Source organism: Schistosoma mansoni, assembly GCF_000237925.1.
Source record: "Schistosoma mansoni, WGS project CABG00000000 data, supercontig 0013, strain Puerto Rico, whole genome shotgun sequence".
NCBI lineage: Eukaryota > Metazoa > Platyhelminthes > Trematoda > Strigeidida > Schistosomatidae > Schistosoma > Schistosoma mansoni.
In genome coordinates, this window is record NW_017386025.1 from 1,310,083 (window position 1) to 1,329,141 (window position 19,059).

Sequence of the window (19,059 nt, forward strand, 5' to 3'; positions counted from 1 at the left end):
ATGGCGGCAGTTCAAGGAGGGGATGATGTCTTAACTCCGTCAAAAAAATCAACCGAGGCATGCCGAAAAGACTTAGAATCTATAAATAATCAGGTTAGTTCTGTTTCAAAGTAAATTAAAGGTGTAGTTGGAAGCTTCTATTCGAGATATCGAGAAGTCCCTGGTCTCAATGGAGGAAAGATTTTCATCCAGTAATATCCTTTTTAAAAAGCTTTCGTTTTATTTTTCAAGCTATTAACATTGGCTAAAGATAGTCAAATTGATTAAGTTATAGTTTCTAATATACCCTGGAAAATTGTGAGGTTGCAAGATGCAAATATTCCACACCTAAACCATTTTAATACAATGCCGTACTCAATATAATCAAGATGTAGGAAGATTTTTCGTACATATCTAGGTTTTCCCTACCAACTCCTTATCCATTGTTCGGCTTTTTTAAATTTGAATCAGCCTTTTAAGTTACATGAACAAGCTGTTCATTTATATTAGGCGCATTCAGTATTATAAGTAAAAACACGGTTTGTGCTCGGGGATGTACTTCAACTACGGCTTTATTACAATCGTTATTTTTAGTTTTCTGTAAGACATGTTCCATTTAAGCCGAAAGTGAAGAAATTAAGGGAGCCTGCTAACATTGCCAGTTATATTGAGCTTTATATTTACAAGTACAGAGGTATTTATGGAGTATCTTTCAGAACCCATCATTATCAGTACAGTTGAAGGGTCTCGGGTCACAAAAATCTATAAAACTTGATGAGGAAATGATTGGTGTCTGTTTTGATACATATTTTTCTGCAACTCCTGTGACTATTTTCCTTAGATCATATTTACTTGCTGAGATGGACAATGATCTAGAAAAACTTGAAGCTGATATTTCGAAGTTAATTAAATCTTCTGATATTCAAACAGTTGATTAACATTATTGCTGTGTATTATGCAACCATGATAGTTGAATAAATATAAATACCTCAATTCTTTTTTTACAAAATGTATCTTGGAAAGCATGATTTCGAATTTGTTTGAGAGAGTAGCATGCTACAATTAGAATCGAAATGCCTTGTGCTGAATGAAAACAAAATTACCGTGAAAAACCTTTACCAGGGACACTGAGGAAGTATATAGTGGAAATATTCAACTATGCACGTCACTGTCATTTGACCAGAAGTATAATAATAGTAGCCGCTTAAGATCATGTCGCATATGAGGCTTTCAGTTGGAGCTGATCACATGGTTTAACAACAGTTAGTGCCATCAACTGATCTGTGAAGGTGGTATATATTTATGGCTATCTCTTCTTACTGTAGTTCAGGTAGTATATTGCCAGAATTTTATTACTTGAATTTTATGTTAAGGTAAAGAAATTTCTGTTCATGCTGTAAGTTCAGAAGCCAAACACTTTGCACGGTCTAGATCTTATTCATTTTTCTTTCATATCTGTAGACCATAGGAAAAACTCTAGTGCCTTGAAATAGAGAACTCAAGTTTTTCTTATATTGCTAATATGTAAGCTTGAAAACTATTTGTACAATCTTTGAAACGTTCACTTACATTATATAGCTTGTCATTTTAGTCAGGTTTTTCTTTTATTCAGTTTCACCATGAAATATGAGGTTCTGATTGTCATGATTGTTCCTGAGACATCATTGTTCTACTTCAACATGCTTTCAAATGGAGTTGTATCAGATGTTTCCAAGCTCCCAATATCTGTCTGGACTCATAAAAGTAGACAGTTTAATGAACAACTAACACTCGAAGATCGTAGTAACTACTGAAATGTTTGGTGTATTTTTCAAAGATATATGTGAAGATTTCTCTCTGGTCGATTACTAGGCCGATGTAAGGTTCATAAGCATGACTTGGGCTGCTAAAAATCCTTAAAAGACGATAGAAAGAAAGAGTAGTGCATCCGCGTGCCTAACAAATACAACAAGGAATCGTTATATTCAAACTTGTATCGATATAGTAATTTAGCATACAAGGAGCGGACTGCATATTTTGTGTGAATCTTGTGAGAAGAATGACTCCTTTAGTATGGCGATTACTATCGATAAAGTTATGTCCTTTTTAATGCATTAAATATACGTTTTTCCAGTGTGTTTAACAGGACGGAAGACGGGGAAGGCTTAGCATATCAAGAGGTGGCATCTGTCAGTGTCTCATAAAGCTTTCAGGATCATCTTCATGTAGCTGTCAGAAGTCGTTACTATTGATGTACTCTTTAGATCATTCGGTTTGGTCTCCACGTCTAGTATTTCTGCAGTTTTAGTCATCATCTTATCGAGTCCAACTGAATTCATTGTTTATTCGCTTAAGTGACGTGGGTTTGTTCGAGCATGTAGTTTTGAGACCTAATGATGACTGACCCTATCAAACTTTAGTTGATATATCGAGGTTAATACTCAGTAGTTCAGTGAAGACCTAACGAGAGTAATATTCATACATTTATCGTTCATTTTCTTCACACTTAGAATCAAGTGTATGCTCTAACAAGAAGTTTGTGTTGTCTGCCTCACATTTCAGAGATACGATTGGGGTAGGATTTTGGGACAGTTAGAGATTTATACTATGGAGAATGTTTTCAAATATTGCCTAATAAATAGGGTATTCTTGTGATATTAGATAGGATTTCAACGAAATGTTGATATTTTGAAAAAAAGGTGCAATAATTTTGCTTTCATATCTCATAAAAATTAATATCAAAAGCCTCGGTATGACTAGCGGTTATCAGCTTGGCTTTTTTGGACTCCGTGTGACTTCATTGTTATCGGGCTACGATTGGTTTAAGTGTGTTGAATAAACAAATTCTTACATATTAAAGTGGCGTTGGATACATATGGAATTTCTTGGGTTTTCTTATTCTTATCTACAATGGCTACTTCGTATTCATAAAATATGATCATGATAACTGAAAACTTTTACATTTGATACTATTAAAAATTCCCAACATGTCTTACATTCTTAGCTATTACAAAAGTAAATATTGCCTTCGTATTTAATTGTGTTAAACTTGTGGTTTTTAAAATCTACCAATGATAAGATTGTTTGTTATGAGGATTATTTTTTACAGGGCAAACTATAAAGATACATAGTAATTTTAAAAAGTTCAGTTGGATATATTGTCATAAATCACCAATCAGTTCATCGATCTCATCCCAATCAATAAAGCTGGTGCTTGGAACGCCACCTATTTCAGTAAGTAGATCAGTTTCTGGCATGGAATGTGGACTTTGTGGAATTTGTGACTCCTAATAAAATAGTAAAATCAAAATGCGGAATTTATTTTTGATTGTAATAGTATAGTTTGAAAGCGAATCCCTCTGTCTATTTGTGGAACTACAGACAGGTACGATGTGTAAGTGATTTCCAGCGTGCAGCTTTGGTTTTTAATGGAAATAAACATCGGCCCTGTTTTGTCATTTCTATATAAAACAAGAGTGCTATATGGAGAAAATTACGTAACTCGATAACAAACGTTACACTAAACTGTGAGGAATTTTATTTTTCATAAGTAAGACTTTTTCTGGTGATATAAAATATATTATTGCCGGTCATATTGCGGGAAACAAAGCTATCGCTCATATTTAACTCTATACTTTATATTTTCTGAAATGTAAACAACTATATCATATGTAGATATTCAAATATGCTTACCTTCCTGACCTCTTGATTTGCCCTCCACCAGTCAGTCATTTGAGAGGTTTTACTGCATGCAAATCCTTTACAGTAATTATAAAGAGCACGCTAGCAACAGTTACATCATTTAGTTGAAACGTCTGAAAATACCTCCAAAGATGAGTTTTTTAGTCTGCTCAGACGTCAATCAGAAAACGTGACTTCAGAATTAATAAAAGTCCAACTTGATCCATTGGTGTTGCTACTTCACTGCAAAAAGCTAGCTAATGGGGCGATATTACGAGCCTGTTGTGTTAGGACTTCTCACTTGTCACTCACGTTCCACGGTGATGATTATTACAACACTTGTAATGTCACCACATTTACTAGCGTTTCGGTGATAATGTCACAGCAATGTGTTCAATTCGCACGTATATGTGATCCACTTCCATCCTAAAAAGTAGCTTAACACCTATTAAAAATGTACTATACTATTCTTATCTGCTTTAGCTTACATATTCCGACTAAAAACCTAGTTAGTATTCTAGAAAATAGAAACTGAAATTATAGTTTTTTGTAACGGTATGCCATATAGTTTATTTAGACTAACCTGATCAAAATTAGAAATTCCACTCCCACTTTGTTGCCTAGATGGACTGCGAAATCTATCTTCTTCATCTCCATAGAGTATTCTTCTCACATTACTTTCCAGTGACCAGTCGCTTAAAATTGTTGTCTGTAAGTCATCTTCATAAGTTAGGTGTTTTGGTATATCAGGATGAGAATGACTTACTACGGATGGTTTTTGTACAACTGCATTTAAAAGAAGGAAAAAGGGAGATAAAGCTATACAAACGATATAGTTCCATATCTATGAAGAAAGTCCATGCTTGATTTTTGCTATAAGTGACTAAATACTAGTAATCAGATGGTAATCAATATATTATTCAGTGGTTGGAGTATTGACATCAGATAAACCACCGAGCGATTTTAATTCGCTAAAATCCATTAATTAGATCACAGTGAGAGTACTATAGCCTTACAAAAAGTAGACGGAAATCAAGAATAAATTGGACAGTAGATCAATGCATTTGAATTACAGATAGTGGCCTTGTGCAATAAAATATATTAACTAATCTTAAACATAAAACAATGTGGAAATGATTTTGTGTGTCTAAAGACATAACACTGACATTATTACTTGACTCCATTAACGTTTAAATTCCATTATGCAAAATAGGCAGTTGAACATTTTTGTTTAATTTATTGTTTATAATGTTACCAGGATTGTTGCAACTACTTTTTTCATCTGTTCGTGGTTGTTGATAGGTATTCAGAAGTTAACATTGACAATTTTTATACTTGCAAACAGTGCTCTGTTCTATTTGTTTAAGTCTATTACAGTTTAGGATAGGGGTGGAAAACACGTTTTACTAAAGAAAAAAATAAACTCAGAATCCCGTGGGCTACCTGTACACGATAAATTGAATTTAGGTAGTGAAATCCACTATTTATTTGTGAAATCAATAATTAGTAATCAGTGTTAACAATACGTTGTTTTCCGTCAAACTGGATTTCCGTCTACTAGTTGGGGTATGAGTTTGGACATATTGAACTGCATAAGTGATAAAGATGTAGTAAATTATACTTGATACTCGTAGCGTTTATTCAGGCTGGAGAAAACCTGCAGTTCTATTATCCTGATCTGTATATAATGGCCACGTTTTATTAATAGTAAGGCAAAATAGATCAGTCAGCAAATTACGCGAACCAAAACTCTTAAATTCCAGAAACTTCGTGAAAACACTCTCGAGTATTGAGACTTTCCATTTTGTTGTTATGGTCAACAACGTGAGCTTACTTCCACAAACATCGATTTAGTTCGTTGGTGACCTTGTTTACGATTGTTTGTCAGTGCAATTTTTGTTGTCTCCATTTATATCTGTACTCAAGTCTATTGTCCTGTTCGGCTGAAATCTGACCATGTGGTTGGTCACGCCTTTTTATATGGGTTAAGAGATCGGGTTGAGTTCATGCAAGAAGCATCTACTTTGTCCACTGTGTTATCTTTCGCAGTTGATGTAATTTATTTTGTAGACGACGTATTTGTGTGCCTTCGTCGTTGTATTTTATGATTCACATAAAATCGAATGAAACAATTGCAGTGCCCTATGAGAGACATTGTTTACAAGAAGTTTAGATGTTTCTGCAGTGATTTCTAAGATATTTCTCACATATGTGGAGATCAGATGTATTAAGCGCCTGTGGGATGACTGAGAAGCCCACTTTTACATGCGGTAAGTGCTGATATTGTTCAGAATAAAGTGAAAGGTTTACAATTACTCAAAGAACTCAGATTACGGAGGGTGACATTTGAAGATAATTGTGCTGTAAATATTAATGTGTGATGTAAACCGTCCGTATAATTACAGTAAATTAATTGTCTCTCCCTCATCAGTCGGAGTGATTAAATTCCTATATATTCATTGTTGATTCTTATTTCCATAAGCAGTGTTTAACTGGCAAAGTAATAAGGAAAAGTATGTAGAATAGAGGCAGTAACCAAAATTTAGTGAATACTAATTAAAATGTAATCTCAGCAGTGTACCGATGTGCTTATAATTTGTAACAATGATGAATAATTTTAAAAAAAGAATGTAATCAGTGGATTTACTTTTTGTTTGTTGTCTTCGATTTCCTGAGATGTTACGCGCTCCTCTAGCTGTAAATCCAATTCTTCCATTATAATGAAAGCGAACAGGAGTAGGCGGCTTTGGACTAGATGGAGTAATGTAAGTGTTTGGTAAATTACGTTGATTTAAAACTCTTGATGTACCACGACTGCGAGTTAGACTTCGACCTCTTTTTATCTACAAAGTAAATAAGTACTTGAAGAAGGAAGGTAATACTCGTGTTAGTGAGATAACATTTTAGATACAGAAAGGTTAGTTAAGTAAGTCATATAGATGTTTTCATTAATTTTATGGTAAGGACGTATCGATACGATGAGTTTTGTCTAGTATAATTAAGTTTAGAAGACTTTCTATTGTCCATTTCTCAATTGTTTTGTTTTCTATCAATTCGTGTGCTTTCCACATTATGTTCATCATGACTACCCTAATATTCCTCTTTTTATAAATTTCATTTACATGATTCTACTATATTGATTATTAATTATCAGCTTAAAGTGAGTTTCCTTCCTCTTTGAATAACCTTTAAACTTTAAAAATGACACATTCTTTTTATGTATCGAAGTATTAATTAATGTAAAAGTCCACTTTTTTGAAAGTATAACGTAGTTTGTACTCAGTACTTTAGTGTACTGCTTGTGGAGCTGGTGGGAATCTTAATGTGAATATCGACATTAGGGTAGTGGGGAATTTAGCTGATGAGTCTCAGAATACACATCCTGGAGTCCATTGCTATCGAAAACCCAAATACGCAAAACCGTTATCTCAGTCATCTATATTTATATCAATCTAGTTGTTTAGTTGTATAATTTCTTTAACAGCTTATTAGAATTAAAATTAGACTTACTGTTTTACACAAACTGTTAATTAAGTGTATTAACCCTGTGGTATTTTACACTTACTGGAGTATTTGAATGTTTTGGAATGATTGATTGATCCAACCTTGGTGATGATTGTTTTGGTAAAACACTATCTGACAAAATCTATAAATGAGATAACAACAAAATCCAAAGATTGACTGCGTTCAGATGAAACAACAGTATCAGCAGATGATAAGGTATATGTAATTAAATATCTGGAACCTAACATTGAATAGTAAGGTGTGTAAATTTAATTCTGCCATTAAGTTTATCTCCTATTATAACTGTTATGATTCTGTTATGATATTCTGTATTATCCATATTCAGATGATTGTGTGGATAAAATATGACACCGTTATGCACTGTAAATTATGAATTCCGATATTTACATAACAATATTTGCGATATGAATCTGAATAACACGCTAGCAAGTAAACAACAGTAATTTATGATCGGATGATACAGCAATAGTTGATGAGTCAAATCAAGGCTTAAAACCGATCCGAAAGATCAACCCTTTAGCATATATACTAAATCTGTGGAGAATAGCTTTCTAGTAATAGTAGCTTTGAATCTATCTGTGCGCAAACAAAGACATAAATTAGGTATCGAAATAATTATAATTAATGTTTATTATTAATATTGTGGAATATCCTATTTATACGAATCTGCTGCCATTTTCATTATTATGAAGTTTATTTCTAACTTCCTAAATGATAGAATTAACTATGAATGGACTTGTGATGAGCAGTTATCTTCATGAAGTATGGACATTCTTTTCGAAAAAAACTAAACATAATGTCAACTAAATGCAATTTAAGTGACAGTAAACACCAGTAAAGAATTCATTCTAAATAATAATTGTTAAGAAAGAGCGAAAACAACTGAACAGACTTATTTCCAGAATAATGTAAATATTCCTTGATGGTGTTATATTGTAAAGCCTTCATCATCACTCTGGTCAATCTCCTCAGAGCCTACTTTAAGTAGAAGTGTTCAGATCTAAAAGTAACTTACAAGTAAGTTATTATTATTTTTAAAAATAGTGAATTTATTGGAATATTGTGTTGACAGAATAATAGAATGGTTGGCATCAAACCGTATGATGAAATTTGACGTTCAAATAAAACAATCTCATTTAATGATATCATAAAGCTATTTATTGATATCGTTAAGTAGATATTACACAATGTTTACCATAAGACTAGCGTCACTCAAATAATAACTAGTACTTCTAGACTTGTTGAGGACAACTTTCATTTTCGTTATGAGGATTAGTTTAACATTTTAATGACTTTCCTTCAAAGTAATCATTGAAATGATAGTTAAAAGTCGGCTCATTCCGAAATCAGTTTCACCATGATAACAATTGATCGAAATCCAGCCAAAGTTGGTTATATCTGTGCCTCTAATGCACAATCATACTATATTACCATGGAATCTCTATAATAAAATCACTAAAAAATTATTTAAAACTTGTTTATCATTCTCATTAAGGGAGACTACTAATAAACGAGCTTATAAATGTGTCACGACTATTCCTCTGAATTCTTGAATAAAATGAGGTGTTTCAAGCAGTAGATTGTGAGTGAATAATTTTACAGCGGGTGAATTCACTCATAAAAAATATCGCTCTCATTGACATGGAGCAACTATAGGCACGTAATGTGTGACAACAGAGCTTGTATAGAAGTCAAATACAGTACCTTTAATTAGTTTTACTCACTGAAACTCTAAAAGTTCAGTTTTTGTCTACCAAATCTCATTTTGAATGCTTTTCAATTATCTTTCGTTTGCCTTAGGATAGCCGTCAGGATGCGAATATAATGTCAGGATTCATCCATGTATATCAAAAACAGAATGATTCAAACCTTTGCAGTTCATAATCCAAACATTAGTAGTTCGATCGATAACAAGCTAGTGTTTGAGGTACGATGTCTGAATCTTAATGTGATCACCAACACTGGGGTTCAGGAATATCAAGCTGATGAGTCTTGAAGAGGACTAAACACGTCCTGTATTTCATTGCTACTAACAACAAATCGATTCCAAAATACTTGCTTTACAAATATTCGAAATTACGTCAGTGTCACAATAGTTACGAATGCAATATTATTTAAACAGATATTGATGTTCACTAACGAACATTTTAGACTCACTTCATTGATAAACTGTTTAGCTTCATTACAACGACGTGTCATTGAAGCTTCCCGTCTTTCTTTCCTAAGTTTTTCACGTTCATCTGTATAATGTCCAGTGATTGAATGTGATCTTTCAATTGGTTTAGGCGATTTAATCTGTTGTTTTACAATTGTACAATCATGTCTTTGATCTTGAACATTAAGATTAATTTTGCTGTCAATTAGTTTTCTAAAAAAAAGATATAAATCACACTTAAATGCAAAAATAAATACAAAGTTAAAAACATTTATATCAAGATTTAAATTTGATTTACAGAATTGAACAACCGTAATTTGAGAAATAAGGTAAGGATCAGTATACGGTTGTGGATATTGTTGAACTTTCATTGAGATCAATGTTGGGCCATCGTTGAAAACTCAGAAACATTGTACGGCCATTTCATCCTCGTATGGGACTCTTCAATGGCGTGCACCCACGATCCCGTACGCGAAACTCGAACCTAGAACCTCTGACCTCACGCACGAACGCTTAATCTCTAGACCACTGAGCAGGCATCCAATGGTGTTAATGACTAACTTCAATCAATACACGATATTGTGTGACCATTTTTCAATGGCGGTCCAACAGTGATCAGTTCAAGATCTCAATAAATAAACAAATCTCGAATCAAAAATACTTACAAATAATTTTTAAATAAACACAGTATAATATTATGGATTATTTAAACTGAAAAATGTTAATCATCTGAACTAAGTTTGTCTGGTCTAACTTCAGAAAGATTCAGTGTTATTTATGATTAGACCATAAGATAGGATTAAACATCTGATGTCTATCCAGTTCAAATAAAGAGTAAGGCATCATTAATAATATTTTCAATATTAATTTCTAGCTTCAATATAAATATTCGAACTTATTTATTTATCAAGAATAAATCCTTATTAAGTAGTTAATTCTATTGAATCGGTAAGAATTCAAAATACGAAGAAACACTTACTCATTCTGTACTTGATCGCCTTTGAAATCTAATTCATCAGGTAACTGTAGTTTTTGTTGTTGATAAGTTGCCTCACTTTTGTTTGGTTCATCTAACTGACAAGATAGATTAACTTGGCTTTCTTTTTTATTCAACTGAATAATTGTTTCAAGAAGCTGTATTACGTAGAGTAATGGAAAAATAAGAATTTCATTTCAATATTCAGTTATGATGATTTAATGGTAAGTAGTTTTGTGGGGAAACTGTATAAATTGAATGGACTTTTCATGACAGGCTGTCAATAACTAGTCAGTAACTACTTAAAATCGACACAACAACTGATTTTGAGATATATAAGCTCAGGTCTTTAACAATTGATGGTGATTAATGCAAGGAATGTAATCAGGCAGTTTGTATATATCTCATCTTAATAGCTAATGAGTTGACCAATTGATCATATACTTTTGTTTTGTTGTCTTCAACCTTCTTCAAAATTCTTACACTAGACATTTTGTACTTCAGAATAAGCAATTGTTGGTCAAGTGAAATATGCGTTTAACTATCTTGAAACCATAACAAAATAGATCATGACAAATTGGTTACTATGCTGCTCTTAACCAACAGTGATTGATGAAACAGCTTTTTAGAGGTCAGTATGATGTAGACTGATGACACATCAAGGTAGAGTGTAGCAATTAATGGAGATCTCAATGTGCTTATTTCAGCTTCTGGTTATTACACTTTATGAAAACAGGAAGTCAAAAGAAACATATTAGTTGACAATTGATCGATCACTGGTTTCTTACTATTTGAGACTCGTTAGCAAGGTGTACCTGTAATCTTGAGGGAACTGACCGATTCGATCCCGTGTCACCCAACTTCACAGTTAGAAACGTTACCACCGAGCTCTCCGAGCCGCGACTGACCTCCTGTAGGACTTAGATGTACTTAAAATCGATTGATCTCTGGATGGTGATCGATGTCATGTATGTCAGGTCGGTAGCTTGAAACCTAGGTCCAGGGTTTCCTGTTGACTACCTCCAACCACCATCTTATCGAAAAATATTAGTTTTACAAGTATAACTTCTGATATTTAACAGTCAGCAAACAATTGATTTGAATATTTTCAATAAATCAGAAAGCAAAGAAGTTAGTCTGACCCTGTAGTACGTTGTCGACACGTTGAGTCCCTTTATTCCAAACTCCTAAATATAACTTTCGTAACTATCATTTCTGAAGAATAATCCAACATATTTTAAGTTTGCCAATAGTCTAAGATTTTCGCACCAGAAAATTCAGAAAACTATGGATGTTATCAGACTTTTCAACTATCAAAATCAAATTATTTGATTTTAAAATATACAAAACGGTGCAAGTAAGGAAGACCGGTTACTCATATATGTGAGGTGACAAAAGTTGTAACTATCGTTCGTAGATATGGCAGGCGATCAAGAACAGTAACAGTAGACATCTACTACCTCAGATAACATCCATTTACAAATTCATAGAAGAGAGCATGTGAAAGACATTAATCAATAAATACTCAGTCGACTGTAACAAAAAATCATTAACTCAAAAATACTAATACTAGTTACAATGCACATTTTTAAAATCATTACAAATAGATCAAATACTTACCTCTTGATTGCGTTTATGATCTTGTTCTAATTGAACTGAAACTTTATCAATCACATTTAAACGATTATCAATTTCACTTAATGCTTTGACTACATCTAAAGAAAAATAACTTGATCCTTGTTTATTACATGATAATAATGATTTAATTTCATTATTTATTGATTGTTTATTATCTTGATTTATTGTATTTGAATTTTGTAACATCTTGGCAGTAACCAAATCTGTGGTGAATAATTCCGGCTTATTCTCAGTCGCTGTTGTCGTTACGTTATTTATTTGTGATTTTGATACTAACGACGATTCATTATGTACAATTTTTGATGGACTAATTGTATTATTCATTTCTATTGGTTGTTTGTTAACTGGTGAATTGCAAGGATTTTGTTCATACATATTAGATGTATTAATGTGTAATGGAACACATGGTACAATACATTTATCTTCATTATTCCAATCTATCAGGTCAGATGTATGTATACTTAGAAATTGTTTAGTGACATGCTAATTGAGAATAAAGGCAATAGAAAAACATATCATTCTTATGAATAAGCAAAAAATTATAAGACATATTGAACATAACAAATATTAGAATAAATTACTGATATGTTAAGTGAAGTTCTTTCGTCTTGTTCCTTATAATGAGGTCTGTTTAATATATACGTATTAAGATCAACTATTATTATTAATATTTGAAAACACATGAATATTGGTACATAGGCTCACTGAATATATATGCGTCACACAAGTCACTTGATTTTTGTATGGGTTGTGATACTGCCCGAGTGCCCAATTCTAAGCAGGTGGTTTTCTTAGGTGGGCACACCTGGAGCCTTCGATCTAAATGTCTAATCGGCGAGACTAAACTATATGGACGAGCCAATCAGAAGCTTTCACGGGTTTTCAAGGTCACGGCGCTAAGTTCGGTACCTGATGCTTACGTACGGTCGGTTTACAACAGATTTTAGAGAAGACGTGATAATTCAGCGTCTACAAGAGAAGTGATCATAAGATTTTGGCGCGAAATTCAATTATCCATTTGCATAAATAGAGCTTTGGCATTATAGCTGATGTCAGTTCGTGATGAAAACCCTAAGTATAATTCCTAACCTTAACCATGAGCTGTAAATCACAATTTGAATTCTTCACACAGGTTTACAACCCTCATTTAGTCTTAGTTATTATGTTGACACTCTCAGAGTCACTCTAGCGTCGCTCAAAGGTCGTCCATAATTTATAGTCTCATCCTTAACCCTAAACCTTAACTCTAACCCTAAACCATAGCAATATAACAACAACATTGAAGCTATGTGGTCGAGGCTAAAAGAATTTTTGAGACCTTATCATGGTTCCAGAGGTCGACTACTATGGAGCTAAATGGATGAGTTCCTGTACCGTATGCACTATGATTTTAGAACTTCTGAACCTATATCTAACCTTGATAAGTTTTTGAGTCATGTAAAAGAACAGTATCTCCTTTAATTTTTGAGTTTTGTATAATCTATTTTTATTGTGTACTAACTGTCTTCTGATTGGCTAATATTTCTCAAAGTCATTTAAAATTCGTTCAAAGGTCGTCCATATAGTTTAGTCTCGCCGTCTAATCTACAAGACAGTGGAGCGACGTTGGGAGATGCAGTCTAATGGTAGCCAGTGACTAACAATTAGTTCATACGCCATTGGTTCTTTCAGGATCCTGGAGCCCATGTGCATCATTGTTTTGGAATCAGGGTTTTCCAACTCCTCTAGGTAAACTTTCCGTGTCCACCAAGCAGGGTAAAGCGCCGGACATTCACTTTTCGTCCTCTCAATTTAGTAAACAACACCTCCGCCACGGGAAGACAGTGAGTAGAACTTTCCTGGTAGTTGCTGTATACACGCGGCCATGTGAGAACATTTTGAGATGGAGAGTGGACTCTCCCCATCCTCATCCATAGCAGGGCGTTTGGGGGCAAGATCAACTACAAGGTTGATGAAAGAATATTACTATGCTTTTGTGTTAATTTAAGTGGTTGGGAAACAGACTTGGTAGTTTCAAAATATAAGTCATTTCTTATTATAACAGTTATAATTCTTTCACCGTTTCTAATTTTACTTTCAGTTTTCCAGAAATATTAATTTGCATAGCATACGGTTTTGTAAGATAACTGTATATATATAGTTTGGAATATATTTAGTTGGAAGTTAAGTACTAGTCTATTGAAAAAAATATCAATTCGACCGGTCAAGCTATATCACTAACCTCATCATAACAGTTGGACCTTGATAAGAAATCATTTGGATTTAAACAGCGAACTTTCAGCGAAAACGGTATCATAGTTTTTAATAGATTTCAAAGTTAAGGTCCACTGCCACATCCCTACTTCATTGTTCATTGATGAATCGTGAAACATGAGAATATATAGACAATTATCATGAAAATCAGGTGTTTATGTTACGTTTATATAAAAGGTCAACGTTATACATTATCATCATACTTATTAGTTAGTACAGAAAATAGCATAACGTAACAAAGAAAATAATAACAGAAAAACTTACTGCAACATCATTGGACAACAGTTGTTCAATACAATCTGTAGGCCATGCTGCATTCTCACAGTTAGTAAATGTATTGAAACCAACTACAAAATCAAAATTAGTGGTAAAAATAAATCCCAGTTGTAATTTTAAATAACTTAAATTCAGAAGATTGAATATATATATTACTGCAAACATTACCCGTGAAACGTGTGGTGTCATTGGAAAAATTAAGAGACTAATATAAAGAAAAACAATTTTATTATTGTTTAATAGCCTAACAGTTTAGTGAAATACCTAGATCGAAGAATAACTCAGTTTTCAGTCAAAATGATTTTAATCCAATCAAAACTTTGGCAAAAGAACCACATCTAATGTTTTTCGTAATATTTTAACTGATAAGGTAGTGAACTTTTCACTTTCTTATTAAAATAAAAATGAAGATCTAAATAAAAAAGTCTCGTTTGACCAGTTAATTTAACTGTAGTACTAGTTTGCGACCAAACACTTTAGATAAATTACAACTCCGATAATAGCTGGCCGTGGAATTCAGAAAGTGCATTTATTTATATTTCAAAGTCGTAAATTGGGAGTATCTACACTTCAGTGTTGACGTTTAGAATGGCATTTGAACCCAGTACCTTTCGCTTCAAATGCCATTGTGTCATCATTCGCTGAAATGCTGAATACTTTTAGGTTGCAGAGTTAAATTTTATGCTCAATATAATTAACTCCAACTAACATAGCAGACATTTATAACGTCTATAGATTAATGATGTAAGGCAGTGTATTAACTACAGAAGAGAACCTATGAAAGTTGTTCTAAACTAACCAGTTATTATTGATCGTCTTTTACCCTTATATTGGACATATTTAGTAATTTAGCATTTATTTTACAGCTTGAGGTTTCCGGTATCACCTTTTTTATGCACACCATAATGTTTGTCCATATTTACTTTATTACTATATGAAGAATTAAGCGAAAATGTGACTTTTTGGCTTAGACATTTGAATGTCAGTCGTTGTTTCACGAGTTGGCAATAATCTTCAACTATCCAAGTACGAGTAACTGGATAAAATCGTTTTTAATATATAAACTGTAGGTTTTTATCAAGTTGTAAGTCCCCCCCACATACTAATAAAGAAAAAAATATGTAACAAGGTGGTAAGAAAGTTAAATGTAACTTGGAAAATTGTCATCATAACTTCGGTTAAGTATTATGCTACTCAACTATTCAAACTCATTAAAATCTGTTTCAATGAAATTCGACGATCTCCACGACCTCTTACTGACAATTTTCATGTGCTCACTAGTGGCTAAATTCGAGAGAGAAACAGTGAAAAACCAAAACCAGTAAAGTTCAACCGTGTTGGGTGTGAGACAGTTGCCGACCGAAGACAGTGGAATGTGTTTGCGTAATTACCAGTGTTGGATGCCAACCCAGTGTTCTAAAGGTTATGCGTTTGCGAGCAAAACCGAAGGTCCTGGTCCTTCAGTGTGTATGACTGTAGATGCGCACTGTTAAATAGTCCAAAACTAGAAAGAAATGACGGTCCAGTGCTTCTAGATTTCCAATGATGGTGTACCTTAAATCGGTTCAGGAATTCAATGAAATTCAACAATTTCCACAGCCGTTTATCTACTGTTTCATCAACACTTATATCTATTTATCCAGTAATACTTTGAAAATATAACAACAAACTAATTAACTGCATCTGGATTCAACTTACTTTGAGTTTTAGGTTCACCATAATCAACAAAATTAAATTGAACTCCACAATCATTATAGAATTTTTTATCATTTTGAATAGAAGGATTCAATTTACACTGTGATACATTATAATCTTTCAAATTATTAACAGAATTAGGTTTAATATTTTCTTTAGTTGTTTCTAAAACCCATGAAATATCACTTAATGTATGTTGATCTACATTGTTATGTTGTTCACTATGAATTGGATATGTTAACATTTGTAATGTATTTTCATTTGAGGTTAGTTTATAGTCTTTAGTTCCTTTGTAATTTGAAAGATAGGTTTCTTTTGAAGTTACATTATTGTTGGAAATTTTATCATCAGTCTTATTATGATTAAATTTTCTTTCGATTGGATGACATAAATATGGTAACCGTAAAAGCTTACCATTACTACTCAATTGATATTTAATATTAGAGTTATTTTGATTCAATTTTAATAATTGATGATATCCATTTGACTTATTTGACAATTCCTGTTCATTCAATAAGAAATGACTTTTTAACAAATGCAAGTTTATAGAATGTTGTTTAACCTTTTTCATCGTTTTTAGATTGAATTTAGTAAGGGATTTAATTTCATCTAAAGATAATAGTTTGTTTAGATTATGATCATTATTTTCCCATGGTACTGTTGAACAATTTGCTGGGAGTTTTAATAAGTGAATATTCTGAATTGATGTTAGTTTCTTTCTTACTTTATTATTTTCAGGTAAATGTAAAAGTTTACTTACAGGTGATATGAAATTTTCTTTTAACATTTTATTATTGTACAAGATAAGAGGAAATTGATATTCAGTAGTACCCAGTGTTTTCTGTAAAAAGATTATCAGCATAATTATTAATCCAATAAAAGGAAGCGTAATCTTAGTCATATGAACAATATATACTCTAAGCAATTGGTGATAACAGTCTTAGATCTGAAATGATTCAACTACACTTTCCATAGTTTCTAATCAAAAATTTGGCAAGAGTCTCTAAATCACCTATATTTCATAGTAATTCAAGCGCTCTATCGCAAACCTATATAACAATCATATTATTCTACTCTAATAAAATTAATCAATGTAATGAACCAACAATGAAGTGAGTCAACAAACCTTACCATTGTAAGTATCCTAACTGGTGGAACACATGAATGAGGAATACAATTAGGCAATAATATAGGTTCTTGTTCAGTTGCTTTCTTAGTTCTAAAAGAAAAAGTGAAAATATTTACAATACTATTTGCATGAATTCAAATGGATGGATATTAACTGAATATTGAATAAATGTAGTATTATGGTTCAGTATTTCCAAGACTACATACATAACAACTCGATCAAAATAGTGAAAAATATACATCTATTCTCTGAACATTATATATATATACTACCGATGTTATGTCAGATGTACTGAATGCATAGTAGTCACAACATTCATTAACTATGACAAATTTTCATTTTCCCAATAGGCATAAGAATGTTTTTGACGTTATGCGACCTTGGATATGGCTTTAATGGAGTTGTGAAGCTTCATAAATCTGTTCCTTCTTTCATTGAGAGATTAGGAAGATATAATAACCTATGTAATAAACAAGCAACTTTGTGTTTGGTTTGCTACAAACTATCAGATCATATATTTAAAACAAAATATCCTGATCATTTAGTAAAGTAATTGAATAGTATATAACACTCGATTTTGAGACACTAGATTGAAAGTTTGAACCACACGTCGTCTAATTCGTCTCTGACAACCGGATAACTTTACTAGCTCCTATAAAAACGCTATGAGTCAAAGCCCTGTATATGTGCCTTTAATTAAGAAATGATTTACATTATGAATTGTTTTGTAAGTTCTTAGATAAAAATCAGTATTTTAATGTTCCCATCTACACTTGGCATTATAAATTTCATTCGGTTTTATGTCTATTTACATATGAAAATAGTTCAAACAATCGCAACAAAAATCAAATGATGAAATTAAACTTCAACAAGCAAATAAAATAACATCAGAATTCAGAAATAAAACACATATGACGAGTTCTTCAGTCTTTTCAGTCGGTCATATACGGAAGACACAGCGCAGGAAAAACTCGATATTCAAACAGGACAATTTCAAACAATACAACTGGGCGTTCATTTTAACGAAATAATGACGTTCACGGATACAGAAAACCAGCAAGTTGTAGGTGGTAGCAAAGTATCGGAAAAGTGGCAAAGGTCGTTTGAAAAATTGAATTGAAGGAAAAGCACCCATGGTTACCATTCTCGGTAAGACGTTACAGCTACTTAAAAAATTGTGTAATACTGTGATCACCATAACAATAGAAAAACATTATTGCGGAAAATTAATTGAAATCCAAGTTGAGAGCTGTTTTCAAATGTAGTCCAGTAGACTTGGAACTACGTGCAATATAGTGAAAAGGATTAGGTCGATTAAGGCATTGAGCTATAATGTAATCAAAACGCGACGCGTTTATTAAAACAAAATCCTACTTCAGCAAATGACTCTCATAAACATTTTCTCGTGCACAGTTTAAAGAATTTGGATAAAGCCACGATTTGCGTTTAAGTGATGACCAGCTTGGTGTGCCTTTGTCACAAGACGGGGGAACAGGCAACATTTATCTAAAGATATAAAAGATAAAAACAAGATGTATGAAGCTAACTGTCACTAAGCGTTGATTTCAACAAAATTACTTTGTACAAAAACGGTTATGTAACATAATCACTGTCATTTGGAAACAAGCATCAAAACATTTGAGTCACCAAAATATATTACTTATAAAACAATGAGTACTAACAGACGAATGATACAATTATTCGATGCAGTTGTTAGTTTCCAGTCAAAATTTAAAGAGATTAAACTCGAAACAGACGATCTTTTTATAACGA

The 19,059-nt window shown here is 32.7% G+C and overlaps 2 protein-coding genes across 2 annotated transcripts; one reads left to right on the forward strand and one right to left on the reverse strand.

Annotated features, from left to right (window-relative positions):
* Positions 1-970, forward strand: Smp_153630 (hypothetical protein; the record flags this gene model as incomplete). Its single annotated transcript, XM_018790855.1, has 2 exons — positions 1-93; positions 696-970. 2 exons carry the CDS (start codon positions 1-3, stop codon positions 915-917), a joined length of 315 nt encoding a protein of 104 aa, XP_018645872.1. The 3' UTR covers positions 918-970.
* A 2,005-nt stretch (positions 971-2,975) lies between these two features.
* Positions 2,976-18,788, reverse strand: Smp_198730 (hypothetical protein; the record flags this gene model as incomplete). The annotated part of the gene is made up of 11 exons (XM_018790856.1): positions 2,976-3,245; positions 4,223-4,425; positions 6,287-6,482; positions 7,205-7,275; positions 9,309-9,532; positions 10,299-10,453; positions 11,916-12,416; positions 14,451-14,533; positions 16,161-16,998; positions 17,289-17,376; positions 18,661-18,788. 11 exons carry the CDS (start codon positions 18,786-18,788, stop codon positions 3,120-3,122), a joined length of 2,613 nt encoding a protein of 870 aa, XP_018645873.1. The 3' UTR covers positions 2,976-3,119.
* Between the last annotated feature and the right edge of the window lie 271 nt (positions 18,789-19,059).